This window comes from Tetrao urogallus, assembly GCF_951394365.1.
Source record: "Tetrao urogallus genome assembly, chromosome: 1".
NCBI lineage: Eukaryota > Metazoa > Chordata > Aves > Galliformes > Phasianidae > Tetrao > Tetrao urogallus.
In genome coordinates, this window is record NC_136813.1 from 50,576,799 (window position 1) to 50,597,010 (window position 20,212).

At 41.9% G+C, this 20,212-nt stretch overlaps 1 protein-coding gene across 10 annotated transcripts in view; it reads left to right on the forward strand.

Annotated features, from left to right (window-relative positions):
• Positions 1-9,223: 9,223 nt before the first annotated feature.
• Positions 9,224-20,212, forward strand: part of MBNL2 (muscleblind like splicing regulator 2) — a gene marked incomplete at its 3' end in the record, with an annotated part of 67,025 nt that continues 56,036 nt past the window's right edge. For all 10 annotated transcript variants that reach the window (XM_079549294.1, XM_079549296.1, XM_079549297.1 and 7 more), the window contains exon 1: positions 9,224-9,511. In XM_079549294.1, coding sequence (XP_079405420.1) covers positions 9,338-9,511 — 174 coding nt within the window. In that variant the 5' untranslated portion in view covers positions 9,224-9,337. The remainder of the gene's footprint in view (positions 9,512-20,212) is intronic.

Consider the following 20,212-nt stretch of genomic DNA (forward strand, 5'->3'; position numbering starts at 1 on the left):
CAGTATTCAATAAGGCAATAGGCAAATCCATGGAAGAAAAATCCAATAAGATCTACTAGATACAAAGACATCAGTAAGAGGTAACATTATATTCCTGCAGTTGCCTTGCTCTGTTGGCCCAGTTTTCATACTCTACAGGAGGCATCTAGTGTCACGCCATGGTTGGAGACAGGATATTGGGTTAGACTGATGTTTCAGCTCGCCTGCAAAGGTCATCTTTATGTTCTTTAGTATCCTCAGTTAAAATGAAAATAGAGAAAGTGGCGTGGAGATGCAGGTATCTCTGGATGGTGATGTTTCTTGGAGCTCGTGCAGGGAATCTGTTTGTCAGAATGCATTTACTGCATAAGAGACAGTCGAGGTTAATAGTATTAGATGCTCTCCTCCAGAGCTTTTTTGGATGTGCCATGCAGCTTTCCAGAGCAGGGTAATTTGTTGGAATATATTATTAATGATGCTATTGGCTAAGTGTGTTTTTATCTTGCAAGCTCAACATATCTTAATTTACATGAAGTTTTCAGTTCATTCAGAGCTGCCCCATCTCTCCTTGGAGGGGGATACTGCCTGTGACATAAAGAGATACGTTTGTAAGAGTTCTGTCTTCTGGGCTTAGTGTGAAACTGGGGAAGAGAAAAGCAAAAACTGACAGCAGCCTGAGCTCTTTAAAATTGTGCTCTTTTGTAACAGCGTGTTGTTGATCCTTTGGCAGGTGAGAGCAGTCACTTGATCATGGACTCGCTCCATGCCAGTCCAGGACTATAAAAACTTCAGAGCATACAGACACGCTCTTCTATAAATATTTTAACAGTCCTAAAAACATCGATGTACTTCTGCAGTTTGGTGTGTGTAGGACCTCCTAATATTCTGGGGTACCCTTCCCTGGGGAACCAGGTTTGATTAATAACTGCTGCACGGTGCACTCTGCCAAAAGCAAAACACCGGTGTCCACCAGAGGCCGAGTGATAACGTCATTGCTGCCAGGGATGATTAACTCTGCTCCCAGAGGCACAGAAGCAGGATTTTTCTCCCTTGTCAAGGTGGGAGCAGAATGTTATGTATGATTTTGTGCAGCTAGAGGATGAAAACTGTTTACATTGGGCTTGAAAACAAGAAGTGTTTAAGGTACGGACAGAAAGAAGATGAGGACCAAGAAAGAACGTGAAGGTTCAGTGGAGCAGGTTTAAAATCATTATAAAAACCAAGTATTTGTTAGAATAATTATTTTCTACAACTGTATTTTAACAGAAGCACAATGAGTATTAGTTTTATTCTACTTCTGAAAACTTCAATGTTAGAAAATACTCCTATGGCTTCCAGTCACCTGGAGACTCGAACCTCAGCAGAAATACTTCACGGTCCATTACCAAGGTAGCGCAGGGGATCGCTAAAGAGGTCCTGAGCTGTGGCTGTTGTTTCACAGCTGGCAGCACACTTTCCTCACCTCTTTCCCAGGGGACAGAGGACGCTGGTGGTGTTATGTTGTACTGCCAGCTCCAAAGCACACAGCAGGTTTTTGTAAGAAGCTCAGCATTATGCTGCAAGTGACATGGAGCGTACTGAAAAACCTGAAGCTCAGGGCACCAGAAGGAGCAACATGGCACATTAGTGATCTTAGCAAGGAGAATGTGGCTCATTCATCAAAACTGATGTTTGGAGGTTATGCACAGTTCAAATAAAACAGACCAGCATTTTCTAACCTGTCCCTGGATTTCTGTCAGCTTAATTGAAATTGTTAGAATTGACTCTTGGCAAATTTTCCATTTGTGTTACGTGTGACGAGTGTTCGTCTATAGTTGTATAACAGACAGAGAGGTGTTGAAAAAGTTATCTGCAGCTCAAGCAAATAACATCAATAATGGTTCTTTTGTAAGTCAGAACACGGTTGATTTCAGTAGAGTTCAAGTCAAATTGATACAGGAACTGGGATTAGATTTTTAGTATTCTTGGCTCCTAGCCACTTGCACAAAGTATCAGGCTTCCTCCCTGATAGGACAGTTTGTTTCCTTCCTCATTTGAGCAGTGGTGGTCTATTCAATGCAAAATAGAAGCTGCTTACTATCTTTTCAAAAAAGTGTTGGCGGGAGGAACTCTCTAAATGATTAAAGAAATATTCAAAATGTCATTTGAAATTTGTAGAACAAAATGGATTTATCACTTTCTACTACAATTGAATGTTGGTGGTTTTTTTTTTCTTTTTTTTTTTTCTTAAAAATGGCAGCAAGGTTTTCTGTTGTATTTCTCAACACAGAACAGATGTTTCGTAAAGTCTTTCTTGTTTTCTGTTGTTTCTTGTATGCTGAGAATATTATTTTTGTGACTTCGCAACAGCTGAGAAATGAACCAGCAGCCTGATTCTTTTTATGACTTTAATTTTCCTGAAATAGGCTAGGACATTACTGAACTCTTTGATACACTGTACAGACTTACTAAATGCTCTAATATTAGGGGTTACGTATCAAAAATATGAATGAGTCTTTAGAAACTGGTTCACAGTAAGAGTATAAAACTGACTCTGTAGTCACTGATGAGGGATGCCCCTATATTGCTTATCACTTTCTAGTCTTGTTCCCTAATCTGGTGGGCCAGGGGAGTGAGAAAAGCTTATCTACCACACAAAAATCTCTTGCATGTTCTGTCTTTAAGAATATGATTTATTCAGACATGATTAAGAAGCATGCCGACTGTCATATTGCTTGTCAGTAGAATAATACAATATCCTCTCTCTATTGGTTAGTGGGGGATTTTGCACAGAGAAGCTTAAACCAGCTTGGTCAGCCTTACTTTCCAGGGATAGGGAGCCCATTCTGTCTGATACAGCATTATAAATGTAGGGCCTCGCATCTGGGAGCCAGGCGGGCTGCAGCAGGAAGATGGAGGGCCAGGAAGGGAGCAGGACACAGACTGTGGTGCCAGGCCCAGCAAGTAAGGAGGTGTGGGCCTGGCTCTGCTGTGGTAGCCAGCATGCCTGATGCGGGCCTCGTGCCTGCTTTTTACTACTGTTTTGACTCTACTCCTCATCCAGAGTATTGGGAATGCTGGCTGTAGCTGATCCAACAGGTAACGTGAAGTGTTATGAATGAACGGTTTGTGAGCTGTCAGAAAATCTGCTGGAACAAAGTCAACTTTAGAAAGACTGTTAACAAAGGTGAACTGATAGAGTGCACGCAGGATCAGCGTGCTGTCATGTGGAGCTTTATGCCCGCCTTTAGCCCAGGATTAAACTGCAGCCTCACTTTCCTGAGCCTCTTGGCAGAGGACCTGAGGGAGAAATACAGAAAGCAGTACTGGGGAGTCAAGGAAACAGCAGGTATGTGGCATTTAAACGGTGCTGGAGTGTGCTTGTGGGTTTGTAGCGGTCATTTGATATGTAGCTTCTATTTGTTTTAGAGGCCTGGCGTGCTATTTAAAGCACAAATAGTGGGAAAAATGACATTTGAAGGCATGTAACAGTAAGGAGTAGGTGAAAAGCTGAAGTAAAGTCGCACCATCATCGGACTGATGTGCAACCTGATTGTACAGCCGTGTCCTGAGTGCTTTAAAAGTGGAGTCCACCATGCAGCTCCAACTCAGAGATGGAGCTTCATTGGATTTGCATACTTTTTTCTGGCTTTGAGGGTGAGGTGTCATGTTCATTAGCTGTCAGTCTTTGAATATCTGTATTTCCATTATGAGTATGTAAAATATGTAACACAGCATGATTCTGCTCCATATGGAAAAATCCTTACATACTAGATTTGTACAGGGAATCTCTTCACAAGGTTTTGACTCTTACCACAGCAAAGGGCAAAGCAAGTTTCCTCGGCAAATGTCACTAGCAGCTGAAGATGCATCCACAGAACAGGACACATTGTTAACTCTTGTGTTTGAATTTAATGGAATATCCTGCACCTCTGTGTATGGTTATGCTTTGTCCCATATTGCCCGTCCCTGCTGAAATCACTGATTTGAAACTAATAAGTCCAGATCAAAGGGGATGACTAAGCTGATGGTAATATTTCTTACATGTAAGTTTACCTCCTGGACAAATAGCTGAAACTCGGTGAGTGTCATGAATATCACGAGAATCTGAGTGAGACCAGTACATGGTTAAGACATGGATGCTGGATCGTGAACTTGCATCATTGAAGGTGAAGCTTGTGATGGTTAAGGTTAATGATACCTAATGTTGTGAGGCAGCTGTTCTCAACTTCCTACAACTCCCATCCAGACCTTAAAACTTCAGCTTGAAGTTCTTTGTGCCTGGTGTCTGTTGCAGGTTCTCCAGAAGTAATCAAAATGATCTTGTGCTTGTGTATAAGCATATAAAAGTTATAGCAGCAATCTGCTTTGGATGAGGGGCTTAAAATTTGGCGGTAGTATTTCTCTGGGATTAGAGAGTTTGGACTACTTGAATATGCTTATATGGTTGGCTAAGTTAGCAGTCTCCGCAGAATTACAAAATCATGTGTGATTGTTTTGAAAACTAACTTCTCAGGATGTTCTGTTGGCATGAAGTATCCAACAAGTCATTTTTTGGGGACTATGTAGGTAGGTCCTGACAGTGACTTTTATCCCACCTGATTTCTGGCATTTAACTGAATCTGGGGAGGTTCATATTGTCTGGAGTTTAATAGACTTCTGCCCTTTCAGTGACCTGAAGGATCTCCAACTACCTCATGTCTCAAGGAGGACTTTTTTTCCTGATTGTTTTTTATCTTTTTACTTTTTCTTTTTTCTTAAGCAGACTGTTGTAAACTGTTGAACTCGCAAAACGAAGTATATTTAGCAAATCTTTACTGACTTGCTGGGAAAGTAGAGTTTGTGTACTTTGCAATTTTGTTCTGGTGTAACTGAGGGTTTCCTGAATTTTTTAGTACTTACCATTGCATATATAGAAAAATATGTGGATCATGTTGATGGACTTAGACAATAGCAGCAATAAATTAAGTCCCATTCTCAATATCTCTCTTACTGAAGAGTTTGAATACTACGGGGTGGTTAGTTCTCAAAGAGTTAAGTGGAAAACTTTTAATTCCTTGTGAGTTAATTTAGTGGTTCTTTTGGAGATCTGTGTTGGGACCATGTAGGGTGGACTGTGGGTGTGACTTCTTTACTGGAAGGTGACTTTACTGCAGAGATGACTTCCTGAAGATAAGATTTTTAGATCATTATGATGTGTTTTATCAACAGACGCATAAATATATGATACCCTCAGCTTCTCCATTACACAGATACTACACAATACTAGTCAGACTAGACTATTTTTTGTTTCTTCTTCTGCTCCTGTTTTCCAGCTGAGCAATTCACTGGTTTATAACAAGGAAGGATTTTGTGGGGCTTCTAGCACCTGTATGGTTTGCATTATTTGATACATAAAAGGATTTCTTAATTATTGTTGTAATTTGTACTGGGAAGGTTTATCTGCCAACTTGGAAAAAGAGAAACGATTTAAAACAGAAGACAGATCTGGAGTCTGACAGGCTGTTTCCTGCTCTCTCAGGAGAGTATGAAATTGGCAAAAGGCTCCCACTCCTCCATGTCTTGCTAGCTTTCTGCAAAAGGGAAGTAATGCTTATCTGAAAGAAGAGATCTGGAGCTAAGTATCTTTTCCAAATAAACGTCCTTGAATTTATTTCATTTAACTGAACAACAAATTGAACCTCCAGAGCAAACCAAAAAGCAAAGCTTTCTGCCTGGATAAGGAACCTGATTGGTGCCAAGTGCTGTAGGCTAGTGAGATCCTGTTGATTTTAGCAGGGCAGCTTGACTTTGTCTGATACTTCGGAACAGAAATTGAAGATAGAAGGACAGAGTTTACACTTGCTGGAGGGTCCCAATCTTCTCTATATGGATGTGCTCTGCAGCAAGTGGTCAGAGTGAACTGTGGTGTTAGTAACGGCCTGTGTTGTGACAGGCATTTTATTGAGGCTTTTGTATTATTAGCATTTTATTTGTGTTGTCTTTCGTAAATCCTATGTTTCTTTCCCTTGTTTACTTCAGTCTGTTCACCTTATAACCATATTCTCTTCTACTTTCCTTCTAAAAATCCTTTTCCCTTTTTCACCTCAGTGTTCTCTTTCTTCCTTTTGGCTTTCTTTCCCACCCATAATTTTTTGTTACTCCCCATAACGCCCCTTCCATCCTTCCTCCTTCTCTCCATTTCCATAATGAGCCATTTCACTTTCCTTCTTTCTATCCCGTATTTTCCTTCTCTTGAACTCTTGCTTCACATCTTGAACTCCCGCGTTCATTGATTCCTCCTGTATTTTTTTCCCCAGTTTCTCTTCCTTCCCTTTGTATTACTTCCCACTCAAACTGTATATTTCCAAACAGTATTCTGTCACGTTTCGAGGATAGGTGATGGACAGAGGACGGATGCCTGCTGCCAGGGATGTGGCTATGAATACACTGGACACAGAAGTGGTCCTCATGTGCCCCGCTGTGTTGGTGCCTGCTTCCTAGGGAAGGCATGTCCTCCTTCAGGCAGGTCTCAGCGCTGAAGCCAATTTCAGTAGAAACTGAACAACTACATGTACTGAAACTACATCCTCAGCACTTACTGAGAAGTTACATTGTGATATTTTTGAGAAGATTTCTGAGATTCCTCATGCTCCCCTTTCCTCAGCAAATCGCTACTAGGATGATGATATATAAGAAGACGAGAAGTACAACGAAGCTGTGCTTCATTCCTCTTCTACTCTAGTCTTCCACCCCACACACTGGGTGGTTCTTGCTGCGGCCTCATGAATCTTGTATGTGATTCTGGTGTGCATATTTTTGTAAAAAAAAAACCATGGCTACAGTCATTTATATAACGTGTTTGCTTTGCCATCACGTGTAACGCCTGTTTTTCTTCAGTCTTCACACCTACTGTTTGAAAAGTAGCCTAGTCTTTTGTGGTAGTGTGCAGCACAGCAGACTATTACTACTTGTGAGTTTGAGCTGTGTGCAGTGTAACATTTACCCTTTTTCTAAAATTCTGGTCTGTTTCCTACATGTATTACTGAAAACCATTACGGGCATTTCTGAATTTGAATGAGTGGCTCTAGAGAGAATATTTCCTCTTTTGCATTTACCCAGCTAAATCATCAGCCTGACAAACTATCAGCTCAGCAGGCTCTTTGGAAAGGCCCTCCCTCTCTTTCCCCCCTTCTTTCCTTTTAATAATTTCCAAGTATTTTCTCACCTCTTTGTACATTTCCAACTTCACCCCACTCTTCACTGATGCTGTGGGACAACACTGGTAGAATGTTTAATTAAATAAATGTTCGATTCTTATACTGTATTGTGCCACGGTTGAGTAGAGTTATTATAAAATATGCTCACTCTAAATGTATTAAATTAAATTGTACTAATTCTCAGACTTGATAGGGATATTCTGGACGCGTTATTGCATGTTTGATTTGACACTGAATTTTTGAACAATTAGCATTTCATTGCCTGTATTCTTTCTAGTAGTGGCAAATTTTGTTATAGGTATTAATCACAGCAAAATCCTTTTTGATAGTGTTACTAAGTTATAGAAGAGCCTTTGGATGCAAAGGCTTGGAAGTCAGAAATGCGAACTGTTCCTGAAACAGTGTGTGAGTAATTCTTACTCGCATTGCTAACCCTCCTGGCTTCAATTAAATCAAATGAATCTAAGCACAGAATGGTAATTATTTTGGCATGGGAAAGCTGACAGTGTTTTCAGAGCTATTTTTATTGCTACATTTTAAAATATCACTTATTCCAATCTTCCCCCTTTCTTTATTCATCTTGCATAAAAATAATCCATCAACTGTTTCTGGCTGTTATCTGCAAAGTGAAGTTTGTGTGTTCCTTTGAAGCTGAACAGAAGGAAACATCATGACCGTGATTTCACTGTCTGCATATAATATAGTCATTTATTAAAAACTGTTTATAACGTCCAACCCTTTGATTTTCAAACCTGTTTATCTAGAAAATATCCTAGGTATTTTACGGTCCTAAAATAGCTTGAGTTCTGTATTTAAAGCTCTTAGGCTTTGGTGTTGAACCATGTATTTGTATAGGTACATGAAAGCCAATTTAATAAAAGAAAAAATCAGATAAGGGCTGCTTTGTATTAGAAAGAGCTAATCAGATGATCTTTTGTGAAGCCTTTTTGAAACAACCTTTGGCTTACCAGGGAGCCATTCCATTTTCTGGAAATGTGAACTTCTTTTCCTGTAATTCTGTGAAGGCGGTTCTTTGGGATTTCTCTTTTCCTGGAGAAAAAAAGAGAGAGAAATGAGAAATCTAAACAGAATGCTACCATCTTTATTTCTAAGGAAGAACAAATAAAAAGTAGCAGTTTCCAATGAAATAACACAATCTAAAGGGCCAAATGATAAATTAATGGAAACTGGTTCTTGTATATTGTTTTGGAGACTAAGCACATTAGATTGAATTGTTTCACAACCAGCACGCCTAATTATTGTGTCTGCCACATTCATCTATTTAAATCATTCCCAACTTTTGGATTGCTGCCTAGAATATTATTGCAATACGTGTTTCAGCTGGCTGTTCCCTTGTCATGCACTACTTCATGAAGGAGGCTGATTTCGTTTGGAGAAAGAAATAGAAGCAAGTATTGGTAGGATATTTAGAGTACCTGATAAGAAGCAATGATAGGTTTCATAAAGTTGATGTGAACGAGCTGAATGTGAACTGATATTATATTTGTTTTGTCAGGTCAGTGATTTAAAAAGTGCCTTTGTGAAGTCACTTTTATGAGAGAGGACTGCTACGCCTGTGTTTTCAAAATACTGTCTTTGCCAGCTAGACGTTGCCTTGACCTTACCTGTGGCGGAAGATACCTCAACTGTCTTGATTTGCCAATTAATTGATGGGAAACTGAACTCACCGTAAAAGCAGGAAGAAGGAATTATTATTACTGGGACATGAACAAATGAATGCATTGCTTTTCTTGTGTAATCAGTACCAGCAAGCAACCTGCAGCGAACTAATATTCCATCCAAGAGTGCCATTGCAGTGAAGGACGTGTGCTTGTAACCCGTGCATCAGTGATACAATCAGCAGACCCACACATTTTACAGACAGAAATGCTCCTGAGCATGATCTTCTTCAGCCAAAAGTCTACAAGTGGGACTTAATGATTGATGAGTGACTGCTCGCCGATAAACTTTCTCAGTTTATTCAGTGTTGTGTGACTTGGACATCGTTAATTGTCCACTTCAAAAAAAAAAAACAAAAAACTTTCTTTCAATTGGAATTATTTTTTTCCTGGTGTTTTGTTTTGTTGTTTTTTTTTCCTTCGTCAGTAACTTTGGAAATTTCTTTGGCGTAATTCACTTGACGGCGAAATTCTACACAAATTCTGCATCAGCCTTTCATCATGGCTTTGAATGTTGCTCCTGTACGAGATACAAAATGGCTAACGTTAGAAGTGTGCAGACAGTTTCAGAGGGGAACTTGTTCACGCTCTGATGAAGAATGCAAATTTGCACATCCCCCTAAAAGTTGCCAGGTTGAAAATGGAAGAGTTATTGCCTGCTTTGATTCCTTAAAGGTAAGGAAGAAAATTGCATGTGCAATGTAGTTGATGATATATTGTATTGTAAGCAAAAATTGAAATTGAATTACAGCTAATCAGAAGGTAATTTTGTGGTTTGTTCTTGGTAAGATGTATGCTAATACAAGTGTTACTTGTCTTAACTTTTGTTTATTGAAGCTCTGAAAAGCTTTCTTTCTAAGGTTTTTTCTTTTCCAGTGTCAATATGTTGTTTACTGAAATGTCATATGACTGTGGGATACAGGATTGCTTTCAGCTGGTGTGACAACTGTAGTTACATTTTATAAATTACCATTGTTCCACTGCAAATGAAAATACATGATGGCAGACTACTGGGCCATTGTCAGAGTGCTAGTGAGTCAAATGTTATTTAAAAAAAGTACATTTTCATTTAAACCAATAAAAGTAAGAAAAGTCTATCCGTTGCTTCAATTTTGACACGGCAGATTGTTTACCCTAGTATTGTAGACTCCAAGATAAATGAATAGCGTTGCTCTTTATGTACATATTGTTAGTATAGATAGCCACCTAAGTTTAGAACAGAGTGAAGGGATGCAGAGTGCCTGCGTTAGAAATAGTGTGGCCAGCAGGAGCAGGGAGGTGATCATCCCCCTGTACTCCGCACTGGTGAGGCCGCACCTCCAGTACTGTGTTCAGTTTTGGGCCCCTCACTACGGGAAAGATGTTGAGGCCCTGGAACGTGTCCAGAGAAGGGCAACAAAACTGGTGAGGGGTCTGGAGCACAAGTCTTATGAGGAGCAGCTGAGGGAGCTGGGACTGTTCAGTGTGGAGAAGAGGAGGCTCAGGGGAGACCTCATTGCACTCTACAACTTCCTGAAGGGAGGTTGTGGTGGAGAGGGGTTTGGCCTCTTCTCCCAGGCAACGAGCAGGACATGGGGTAATGGCCGCAAGTTGTATCAGAGGAGGTTTAGGTTGGACATAAGGAAGAACTTTTTCTCTCAGAGAGTGGTCAGGCACTGGAATGGCTGCCCAGGGAGGTGGTGGAGTCGCCGTCCCTGGCAGTGTTCAAGAGGTGTCTGGATAAGGAGCTATGAGATATGCTTTAGAGGCTTGTGGTAGCAATGGTGATGGGAGGATGGTTGGACTAGATGATCCTGTAGGTTCTTTCCAACCGTGTGTTTCCATTATTCTATGATTTTCTCCTGTGGAGGAAATCTAGTACTTATACTGGTGGACCATGAGGTCTGTGTGACCTCCTAATGACATCACACATGCTTTAGAAAGCTATTTTAAAAATTTTGCAAAAATATTTTGCTCTGCTGAAAAGACTGAATAACCCCATGGGATTTGAGGAGTACACGATGTTTTCTGTGAAGATGTGCTTGTATTCTCATGTAAACAGAGGGACAAAAAACATTTTTGTGTGTATAAATAATGATCAGGAAAAGTTACCCATTTGAAATTCTATTTTGAAATCTGGGGCAATTTGTCTTTCAGGCATGGGGAATATATTGGTCTGCTTTTTAAATTCAGCTCTGTAAATCGGAATTTCAGTTACTTAATGAGAGCTCTTGCTATGACAGTATCAGTGTGAATGTGAAGAAAGTTCCACGTTATTTGAAAACATTTGTTTAATTCCATTACACTTTTGAAAATTTTTAATTACAATACAAAATGCTCTACTACTCATCTCTTTTTCTGTGTGTGCTGATTTTTTTTTTCTCTTCTTCTGAAGACTTAGAAGAGGTAACTTGGTGGAAGTGTTTGTGAGGGGTTTATGTTCTGTCTGTCCTGTAAACCAGAACAGCACCTTTGGAGTCATCACATCGAATGCTATTAATGACCTTAATCCCTGGATTACTGCACGATAAACTGCAGCAACGTCTTTGTAGATGTTCTGGTATGTTGGTCACTTGCCAGTGGGGTGATTTCTTCTTCTTAATGGATGGGCCAGCAAAAGGACAATAAGTAGCTTTCATAGAAAATAAGCAAGTCGGTGGAATTGTTTCAAATGCAATGTTTTACCCATTGTAGAAGCTCAGGAAACAGTTTATAAGCTGCCAAAGAAGTTTAATTTAAAACTAAGGCTTTATTTGAGTGTTCGTTTGTTTATAGAACTGTAAGATTGTAAATTGGTCAGACCATAGCTTAATTCTTCATTTCTAACATCAAACCTGAATTTGTGTTTTATCCCTATAATCTTGGAAGCAGGGGATTAGTGTGAGAGGAGAATCATTCTTACACTCTTATGATTCCCTGAATCGTTCCTACCAAACGAGTTATTAAACAACAGAAGACTTGGCCACGAGGCAAATCAGTGCCAAAGCAATAGTCTTAATTTCAGAGTTTAGAAGTATAACCCTAGTAGCTGTATAGATAAAAGCAAATCTGGGGAGAACTTCAACTGACCTAAAACTCAGTGCTCTGAGTGTGTATGCCCCTTCTTTCTCTGGAAGAAAAAGGAATTGATGTTATGAAGCTGTACTGGTTACAATGGGCTTTATTGCTTCTTCCATGACTGCCCTTGCTGGGCAGGAGGCCTGATGTGGGGCAAAGTGCTCTGTGTTCATCCTATAACAGTAGGGCTGGCAGGGCAAGAGGCTGCTGCTGCATCTTCAAAGCTAAAGCATGCTTGTGCTGCCTGCTCGCCTTGCCCTGACACTGCAGGGTGCCCAGGCTCCAGCACCAGTTATTTGAGCTACAGGCTTTTGTGCTGGGATGATCACCACCCAAGAAATGGAACTTGTGTTGCAGCCAGAATTAATAATGCAGTGAGGGATTGCTGTGGATAACTTGCTGACAACCAGCATCATTGCTCAATGGGAAGAAGTCCGAAACCGTTTTAAAAACAAAGTCAAAGCAAACAAGCACTTTTTGTCCTTGTGCAGTAGGCACCAGCTCTGATGGGTTGGCACTTCCAAACCTGGCACTGGGGGCCAAAACTGAGGTGCCCTGCCCTGTCCTCTGCTCTGTAGCTCTGCTCCCCAGGCATCTGGCAGAAGGGAGCAGGCACCCATGCCTCCTGTGCTGTGTTTGTCAAGCTCATTTGATCAAATTGCCAGTAAAGATGGGATCGGAACAAGACGCCCAATTGCGGCCTGAAACCACAGATGCAGAGGCTCAGGTTTCCTTCTGCTGACCGCTGCAAGCTGGCTGATAATGTCTGCGCAGCTCAGCATCAGTCAGAGCCCAACCTTCAATACATGGAGGGCTTTCAGGAATCGCTGAAACTGCATGGCTCGAGGCTGTTGTCAGCGAGTATCCCGAATCCGTTATCTGCATTATTCCAAAGGGTGTTTGTAAATTGATGCACGTATGGCAAGAATGTGTCCAGATAGCTCAATTTGTTTATACTGTTGGTGGAGAGGCTGCTGTTGCTAGCCACATAAATCTATCTGATGGCGCGGCTTCCTGAAATGCTGGCGTTGGTCATATGGCTTCAGAATAACTCTTTGGAATTCAACAGGCGGGATAACATTTTATGTAAATAAACAGTCCAGAGTTATAGATAAAATCAGAATTTAATTAAAAAAAAACAGAAGCTGTTTTCTTTACTGAACACTGAGCCATACTTTAATGCGGGCAATTATTTAGAATTTATTTGTATAATAGCCAGAGCTTTGGAGACTTAGCATTTTTGCTGTCTTGGTTTGGTGCATCTGCTGTAAAAATAAATAACAGTGAGTAAGCTGAGTGTCTTTGGATAAATATCTTCCTACCCAGAGAAGAAACAGGATTTTTTTAGTCTAAGATTGAGGTATATATTGCATTTATGTGGTGCCTTGCAGCTACAGCACCTCTATAAGAAATCAGTCAGACACAAGATACAGCACTCGGGCTGTGGCTGTCCTTGAACCACAAATCATAACGGTCCACTTTCAGAGAAAGAGCATGCACCCTCTGGATGTGTTCTTCCTTCTGGTTATCTGGGACAGGAGAGGGAGCAGTGTGGTGTCTGTGGGTGACAGCTGGATAAGACTGTTGAAGAACCTGCATGGAGCCACTGGACAGTTCAGCAGAAGCCTACAGAGATAACAAGAGGGCTAGAGCACCTCTCCTCTGACAAGAGGCCAAGGAAGCCTGGGGGAGCTCAGCCTGGAGTGAAGGTTCAGGGGGGATCTTACCCATGTCTAGAAGTACCTGAAGAAAGGGTGCAAAGACTACAGAGCCAGACTCTGTTCAGCAGTTCCCAGTGCCAGGACAAGAGGCCGTGGGCACATTCTGCAGCCCAGGAGGCTCCCTATGAAAACGAGGAGCAGTGCTGTGCTGTGCAGGTGCCGGAGCACTGGCACAGGCTCCCTGCAGCTCTCCAGAAGCCACCTGGCCGTGGGCCTGGGCATGCTACTCTGGGTGGTGCTGCTGGAGCAGGTGGCCTTCTCACCTCAACAGTTCTGTGATTTTGTGACCAGAAGCAATTTCACTGTCTGCCTGTAGCCTTGTGATTGGTTAAAGGTACTAAAAGCTGGTGTCAAGAGAGGAAATAATCGCAGCCAAGGGATGCTCAACTCTGGGCTGCACCACATCCTTCTTTGTGCTCCCATCGCTGTCTTGTGGTTGTGCAGTACACCAGGCTGGGAAATTGACTGTGGTTGAAACAAAGTTGTTGCAGTTGCTGCTGTCAGAAGGGACCAATTGTGGGTACCAGCAGAGCTCTGCTGCTTCTGCAGGAATCATGCCATGGCCTTAGGTCCAGGCTTCTGGAGTAATGGGACTGTATCAGAATCCAAGTTTTCCCATATTAAAGGGATCTATTTGTAGGTCTGCTGGTTCCAAGTAAAGAGTCAATAGAATGTAGAGAACATTGTTTGCTTTTAACTCAGAAAGCATTTTTGACTCTGAAAACCTGTCCTAGTAATACTTGGCTTTAAACCCAGAAAAATTTGCAACAACCGCCCCTCGGACTGATTGCAGTTTTTCAGATCCAAAATGCTCACTGTCTAGGCTCTGAATATCCTTCATCTGTGAAATGCTCCAGGCTAGACAGAAATAGCTCAGGACTAATGAGCCTGGTTCAATTGCAGGCCAGAAACTTGCTGATGCCAGCTCCTGCCACATGGGCTTCTGAGATAGGGTTTGGCATTTTTTGTTTGGTTGAAGACAGAGCCTGGCCTGAACTACAGAGAGTACTTTGGGGGTTGTGCAGGGGATCGTTCCTGTTATTCCTGTAGGCACTGGTGCAGCAGTCAGTAGATAAGCACCCATTAACCCTTCACAGATAGCGTTGCCTCCAGCATCTGGGCTCCTTCCAGCAGGAGCCTTCGCTGCTCTGCCAGCTAGTGCAGCACCTGAAATTGAACCAGGCAAGTGGCTCCCACTAGTTTAACATCCGGATGAAAGTGGCTCCCAGCTAATCCAGTTGCCTGTGGCTGACATGGATTAAGGCATATTTACATGATGAAGCCCAGAGCCTTTGCCAGTGGACAGGAAAGCAGCGAGCTACTGAAGAAGCTCTGCCAGTCAGAGCCTTGTCTGCTGCCTTAAACCATACTGAAGCCTTTCTGGGACTGTTGCTTCCCTTTGGATGCTGCAGTGATTTTGGGTCTTGTGATGAGGCCTATTTAAGGGGAAGTTTCAATTTCAGGAACTTCTCTGTTTGTGTTTTCATATTCTTGCTCAGTTCAAGCAGCTTAAATCTTCAAAAGTGAAGAACCTGGATATATAACACTTCATATATCACATGCAGAGACCTCCAAGTTCAACATTGCAAGCAAGCAAACCTGTTTTAAAGACTTACTTGTCCTGCTAGTGGTAAAGAACAAAATCCTTTAAGAGGAATATTAATATATAATATAATCTCTAGGGACGAGAACATGCAGAACTGTGCTGTATTTAAAAAATAGTAATAATAAAACATTAAAATGAATAGTAATGCCTATGAGAGAAAGAGGGGAGAAGCTTGGCAGGTAAAAATATGTTCATGTGCATTACAGCAGGAGCAGACTCTCGTGTTCTCAGGCAAGTCTAGCTTTTAAATTACAGTCTGAATTCTCTTGACTCAGATTTATAACTTCTCTGCCAACTACTAGAAGGATACACTGTCTAAGCTACTATAGACAACAGAGGAGATATCTTAAAGATACTGTCACTGCAAATTTTATGGTGGCAACAAGAAAATGAAAGCACTTTGACGGCTAGAGTTGCATTTTTTTGTATTTTTTTCTAATCTATTTACTAGTGTCTAAATACATTGAGCTGTTCTATTTACTGAGCCAGCAGACTAGTGTGAACTGTTCATTTGCATTTTCATGAAAGCCTTTTAAGAACATGCCTATCTGGTCTCATTTGGCACTACAGAATAAAAGGTAATTGAACGCTGTACACAGTAGACTGTTTACCAAGTTAAAAGGGTTTCAGGAAAAAAAGAAATTTTAGGACCATCTACTTTGTTGAAATATCTGAAACTGAAAAGAATCTGTGTAAGAAGGACTTGGCTTTATTTAGAAAAAGGAGGGAAAAAGTCTTTGTAAACTGAGCAGGCTGTCTGTAAGGGAGTGATCTCACAGTTAGGATGCACCAGCTAGCCATTTGCATTTATGCAATTCTTTTAGGGATCTCTAAATGCTTTATAAATGTTAAAGAATCGGGATCTTATCACACAGTGGGGTAGATGATACCTGTTCTCACTTTGCAGTTGAGGCAATCTGGACAGATTGTAGGTGCGTGCCATAGACACAAGTGACTGGCTGGTTTTGTCCGTACCAGAGAGCATGTAAATGAGCAGTCACAGTGTTTTAACTGGCACAATTAAAACTCACAGTTATGTGGTGTGACGCTGTTCAAAGACAAGGTGAGTTCAAGGGCTGTGCCTACAGCTGGTGGCAACAAGGGAAGAATGACTGAAATGAGCAAACTCATTTCTCCTGGGTGACAGCATCGTTTGTTCCTTTGGGGCCCGTGAATTCAGCCAGCTTTGCTGCACAGTGACCTAATTTCAGTTGGATGGAGTAAGTTTAGGATCTGGGCATGTGGAATTTGCAGCCTAAAACTGTTCAGGTGAGGATTCAGAACCCTGGTCCCCTCTCTTCATGCATTATCCATGTAAAAGGCAAAACAATGGGTTCAGTCATGTCACTTCTTATTATGCTTTTTAAAAGTAAAACCACATGTGAACAAGTTACAGGTAGTCTGGCAACACCTGGTAGAAGCTTTCCTGTCTCTGAATTGCAGAAGAAGTGTGGGCATGAAGTGAAACTGCAAATCAAGGCCAGTTTTAGCTTACTGAGAAGTAACTGTGGGCTCCCTCCGTGTTTAGAATAGCCATGGCCACCTTGGGTCAGACCAAAGCCTTGTTTAGTGATGTGGAAGGGCCAGTAGTGTAAGTTTAAGAGGAGGCATACAAGCATGTAATGGCCTCCTGGAGTGCTCTTGTAGCTGCCATTGGTCTGCTGCTCAGGGACTTTGAGAGCCAGATACGATCTGCCTGTACTTAATACTTCTTGCTTAACATCTTTCCCCTGGATTTGTCCTGCTGTTTGTTGAACCACATATACCTTCAGCACACACAACATGCTGCAGCAAGGGCTTGCACAACTTCATTACGCAGAGCTGCAGCAAATGATCTGCCGTTCATTGCAAACCTCTTGGTTTCATTTGATACCTCCTAGGTCTCATACTGCAGCAGCAGAAGAGAACTTGCTAGGAATTATCCTCAGGATAAATCTATTTTATTTTTTTTCCTCTAGCTTCCCTCTGGAGAGAGTATGCATCTCTAAAGTGAATTCAAAGGTAGTATTTTGAGAGTAAATACATAACTTAAAATCTTGCCCCTGAAAATACAGTTGCAAAGACCCTGCTTTTTTTTTTTTTTTTTTTTTTTTTTTTTTTTTTTTTTTTTTTTGAGCTTTGTGGCTCAAGATAAAGTTCAGATGTTGCATCTGATTATGTTGCTGTTTTTCCTGAGAATTTAGGTATAGCTTCGTGTTGCACCGTACCCATGTAACTGAGAGCTGCTGCTGAAAGAGATGGTTGCATCCAGTCCTATTTTCTGCCACACCTGTGTTGTCTTTTTGTCTTTGTTCAAGTAATCAGTCATTCATCCACATAACTTGTTAGAGATGATCCAAAGGAGAAAAAAAGAACTGCATTCAAATCCGGTGTAAATTAAGGTTCAGTGGAGTTTAAGAAAGGAAAATATCTTTTTGAAGGTACTCTATCTCTGTGTTCAGGTACTCACAGTTATTCCTGCCTTGTCAGTCATTGTTCTTATTTGTTTTCTGCAAAACCCTCTGTTTTTAGATTCCAGTTTTAATTCCTTTACTCCTCCCAACACCTACAAGTTCCTTGAAACCTTTTTTTTTTCTGTTTGCCTCCCTCCCCTACATTCACCTAGCTGTCTCCATGCAAGCTGTGCTGGCTTACCTAAAGGTATGGCCAAAAACCAACAAGTTGAAGCACTGCACAGACACACTTAAAAACTCGTGAACTTGGCTGGATGGTCATTCACTGCAGCACAGGCCCTGTCCTTCGCCAGATTTTGCCTCTTGAAGAAGAAGAACATTTCTCCTCTGCTTCAGAGTAAAGTCCAGAGGCACAGCCCTGCACTGTTGCCGCCCATGGCTAACACAGGACCTGTACAGTCCGAAGCCCAAGCCTGCGTGAGTAGGGCTGCAGTGCAGGGACAGCAGCAGCACAGTGGCTAGAATGGAGGAAATCCTGACCTGTTACCAGCGCTTCTGGAGTGAGAGTTTTGCCCTCAAACTGGAGCTGTGAAAAACACAGAAGCTGAACCAGTTCCCTGTGTAGGCAGTGCTGTCTTGTAGAAAGAACAGGTGTTTCCTTCGGGCCTTGTTTTGTTTCTTTGTTTGTCTCTCATAGCAACAGTACTGTGAGCGTGAAGTTATCCAGACCATCACTATTACCCTGTGTTACCAGCAGAGCTGCTGAAGTCCAGCACTTTGCTTTAATTTGATATCAGTTGGTATCAACCCAGTTGGGCTGTTTGATAACTGAGCTACCCAGACCCTCATTTGCTCTGAGGGTGTGGGAACTTCCCTGGTCATCATTGAGCTTTGCTGTGATCAGAGCAGAAGCCTTTTGTATCCAGAAGACCAGTTGCAACAGCTTGTGCCTCCTTGGGCCTGTTTTTGCCACCCGCATGAGCTAGTGAGTGTTTACTGGCAGCTTTCACTGTGGTAGAACTTGCTGAGCAGGTCCTATGGCCTGGGGAGGAGAATGAGCAACAGAAACAATAAAGGTTGAAGGAAAAGGCAGTTAAAGAACAGTAGCTGAAGGATGTAGTACAAATATATCTTCTTGTTCAGTGAATCACGTTTTCCTGAGGGACCCACATTACTCTCTTCGTAGTTCCTGGTTGCTGACCGTGCTGGCTTGAGTTAATTCCTGGAGCTTGCTTTTTCCGGAAGCCCCAGCAAAGGCTGACAAAGAATATTCCCAGGTAGTTTGCCATACCCGTTTATCTCAGGCACAGCTGCCATTCAGTTTTCAATCTCAGCCTGCATGACGAGGAGCAAGTAGGCAGACTGGTAAGAGCTGCAGGAAACATTGTGTGGAAGGGCAGATGTTCTTCAGATTCTCATGCTCTTGGGGGTCTTTCATATACCCACTAATTCTCCATGCAGTTATTGTTGCTGCACCAACCCGTGCTCCCCTAAGCTTTATAATAACTGGTCTGTGGGTGTAGTGAAGGCATAATTCAATCAGTCTCTGACTCATCCCATCACTAGGATTTTGAACACAAGAGCAATTGCTTGCTGCCCACTCCTCCCCCACACTCCTTATTAACTCAGGTCACTGTTCCTGCAGGCTTGCTCTCTCCAGGTCTTCCCACCTACTCTCTTTTTTTTTTTTTTTTTTTTTTCTCTTGGCCCACAGAATGCAGCTTTCTCTCAGCTCAGGAGTCAGCTGTTCTTCCCAAGCTGTTACACTTGGAGTGCTTTATCAATACAAAATACAGGGTTGTGGTCAGATGCGGGGAGCTTCCTGATGTAAAAGCCTGGTAGACCTATGTTCCTGTTAAAGACTTCCACAAGACTGGAAAGATAAGTTTAATAGCAAAAGATCAGACAAGACTATTTATCTGCACGTCCACTTGACAGCCATCCCTCTCTCCTAACTCACATCTCACACAAAGACTGGCACCTTGCTTCTGAGGAGGTGGATTGCATTGGAAACCCACTGCAAAAAAAAAAAAAGGAAAGCTGTTATCATTTTAGAGATGTTGGAACTTAGTGTTGAAAGGCTGGTGTGAGGCATCAGTCCCACAACTGAAATTCAAGAGGAAATCATGTGTGACTGTTTTTTTCCACAACAATATGTTGTTTCTGGTGGCTGAGAGCATATTGTGACACCTGGGATTAGATTCCTGCAAGGTCTTGGCCAAAGCAAGGAAAAAAATAGTAATGGTGAAAAAAAAACAGTCGTCTCATCTACTTTGTCCATGAGCCATAGGGCAAGGTGTTATGAACAATTTTCTCAAAGTCTGAAGGCCCCAGTGCTTAAAAAGACAAATCATTGATCAGTGAAGGAAGTAGATGTCCAATGGAAAACAGCATGATGTATGACAGAGGTAGCTGCATCAGTGAAGCACCGATGACTTAACGTGCCAGTGGGGCCATCCTGCTTTGTGTTGGCAGCTGTGAACCTACAAGCTCAAGCATTGCTATACACCAGTACCCTGTGCAGTGCCATGCTACTAACTGAAAGATGGCTTTGTAGCATCACTGTATTGGAGTTACACCCTTTTTCATGAGGCATTCCAACTTTTCAGTCCTTACTTCC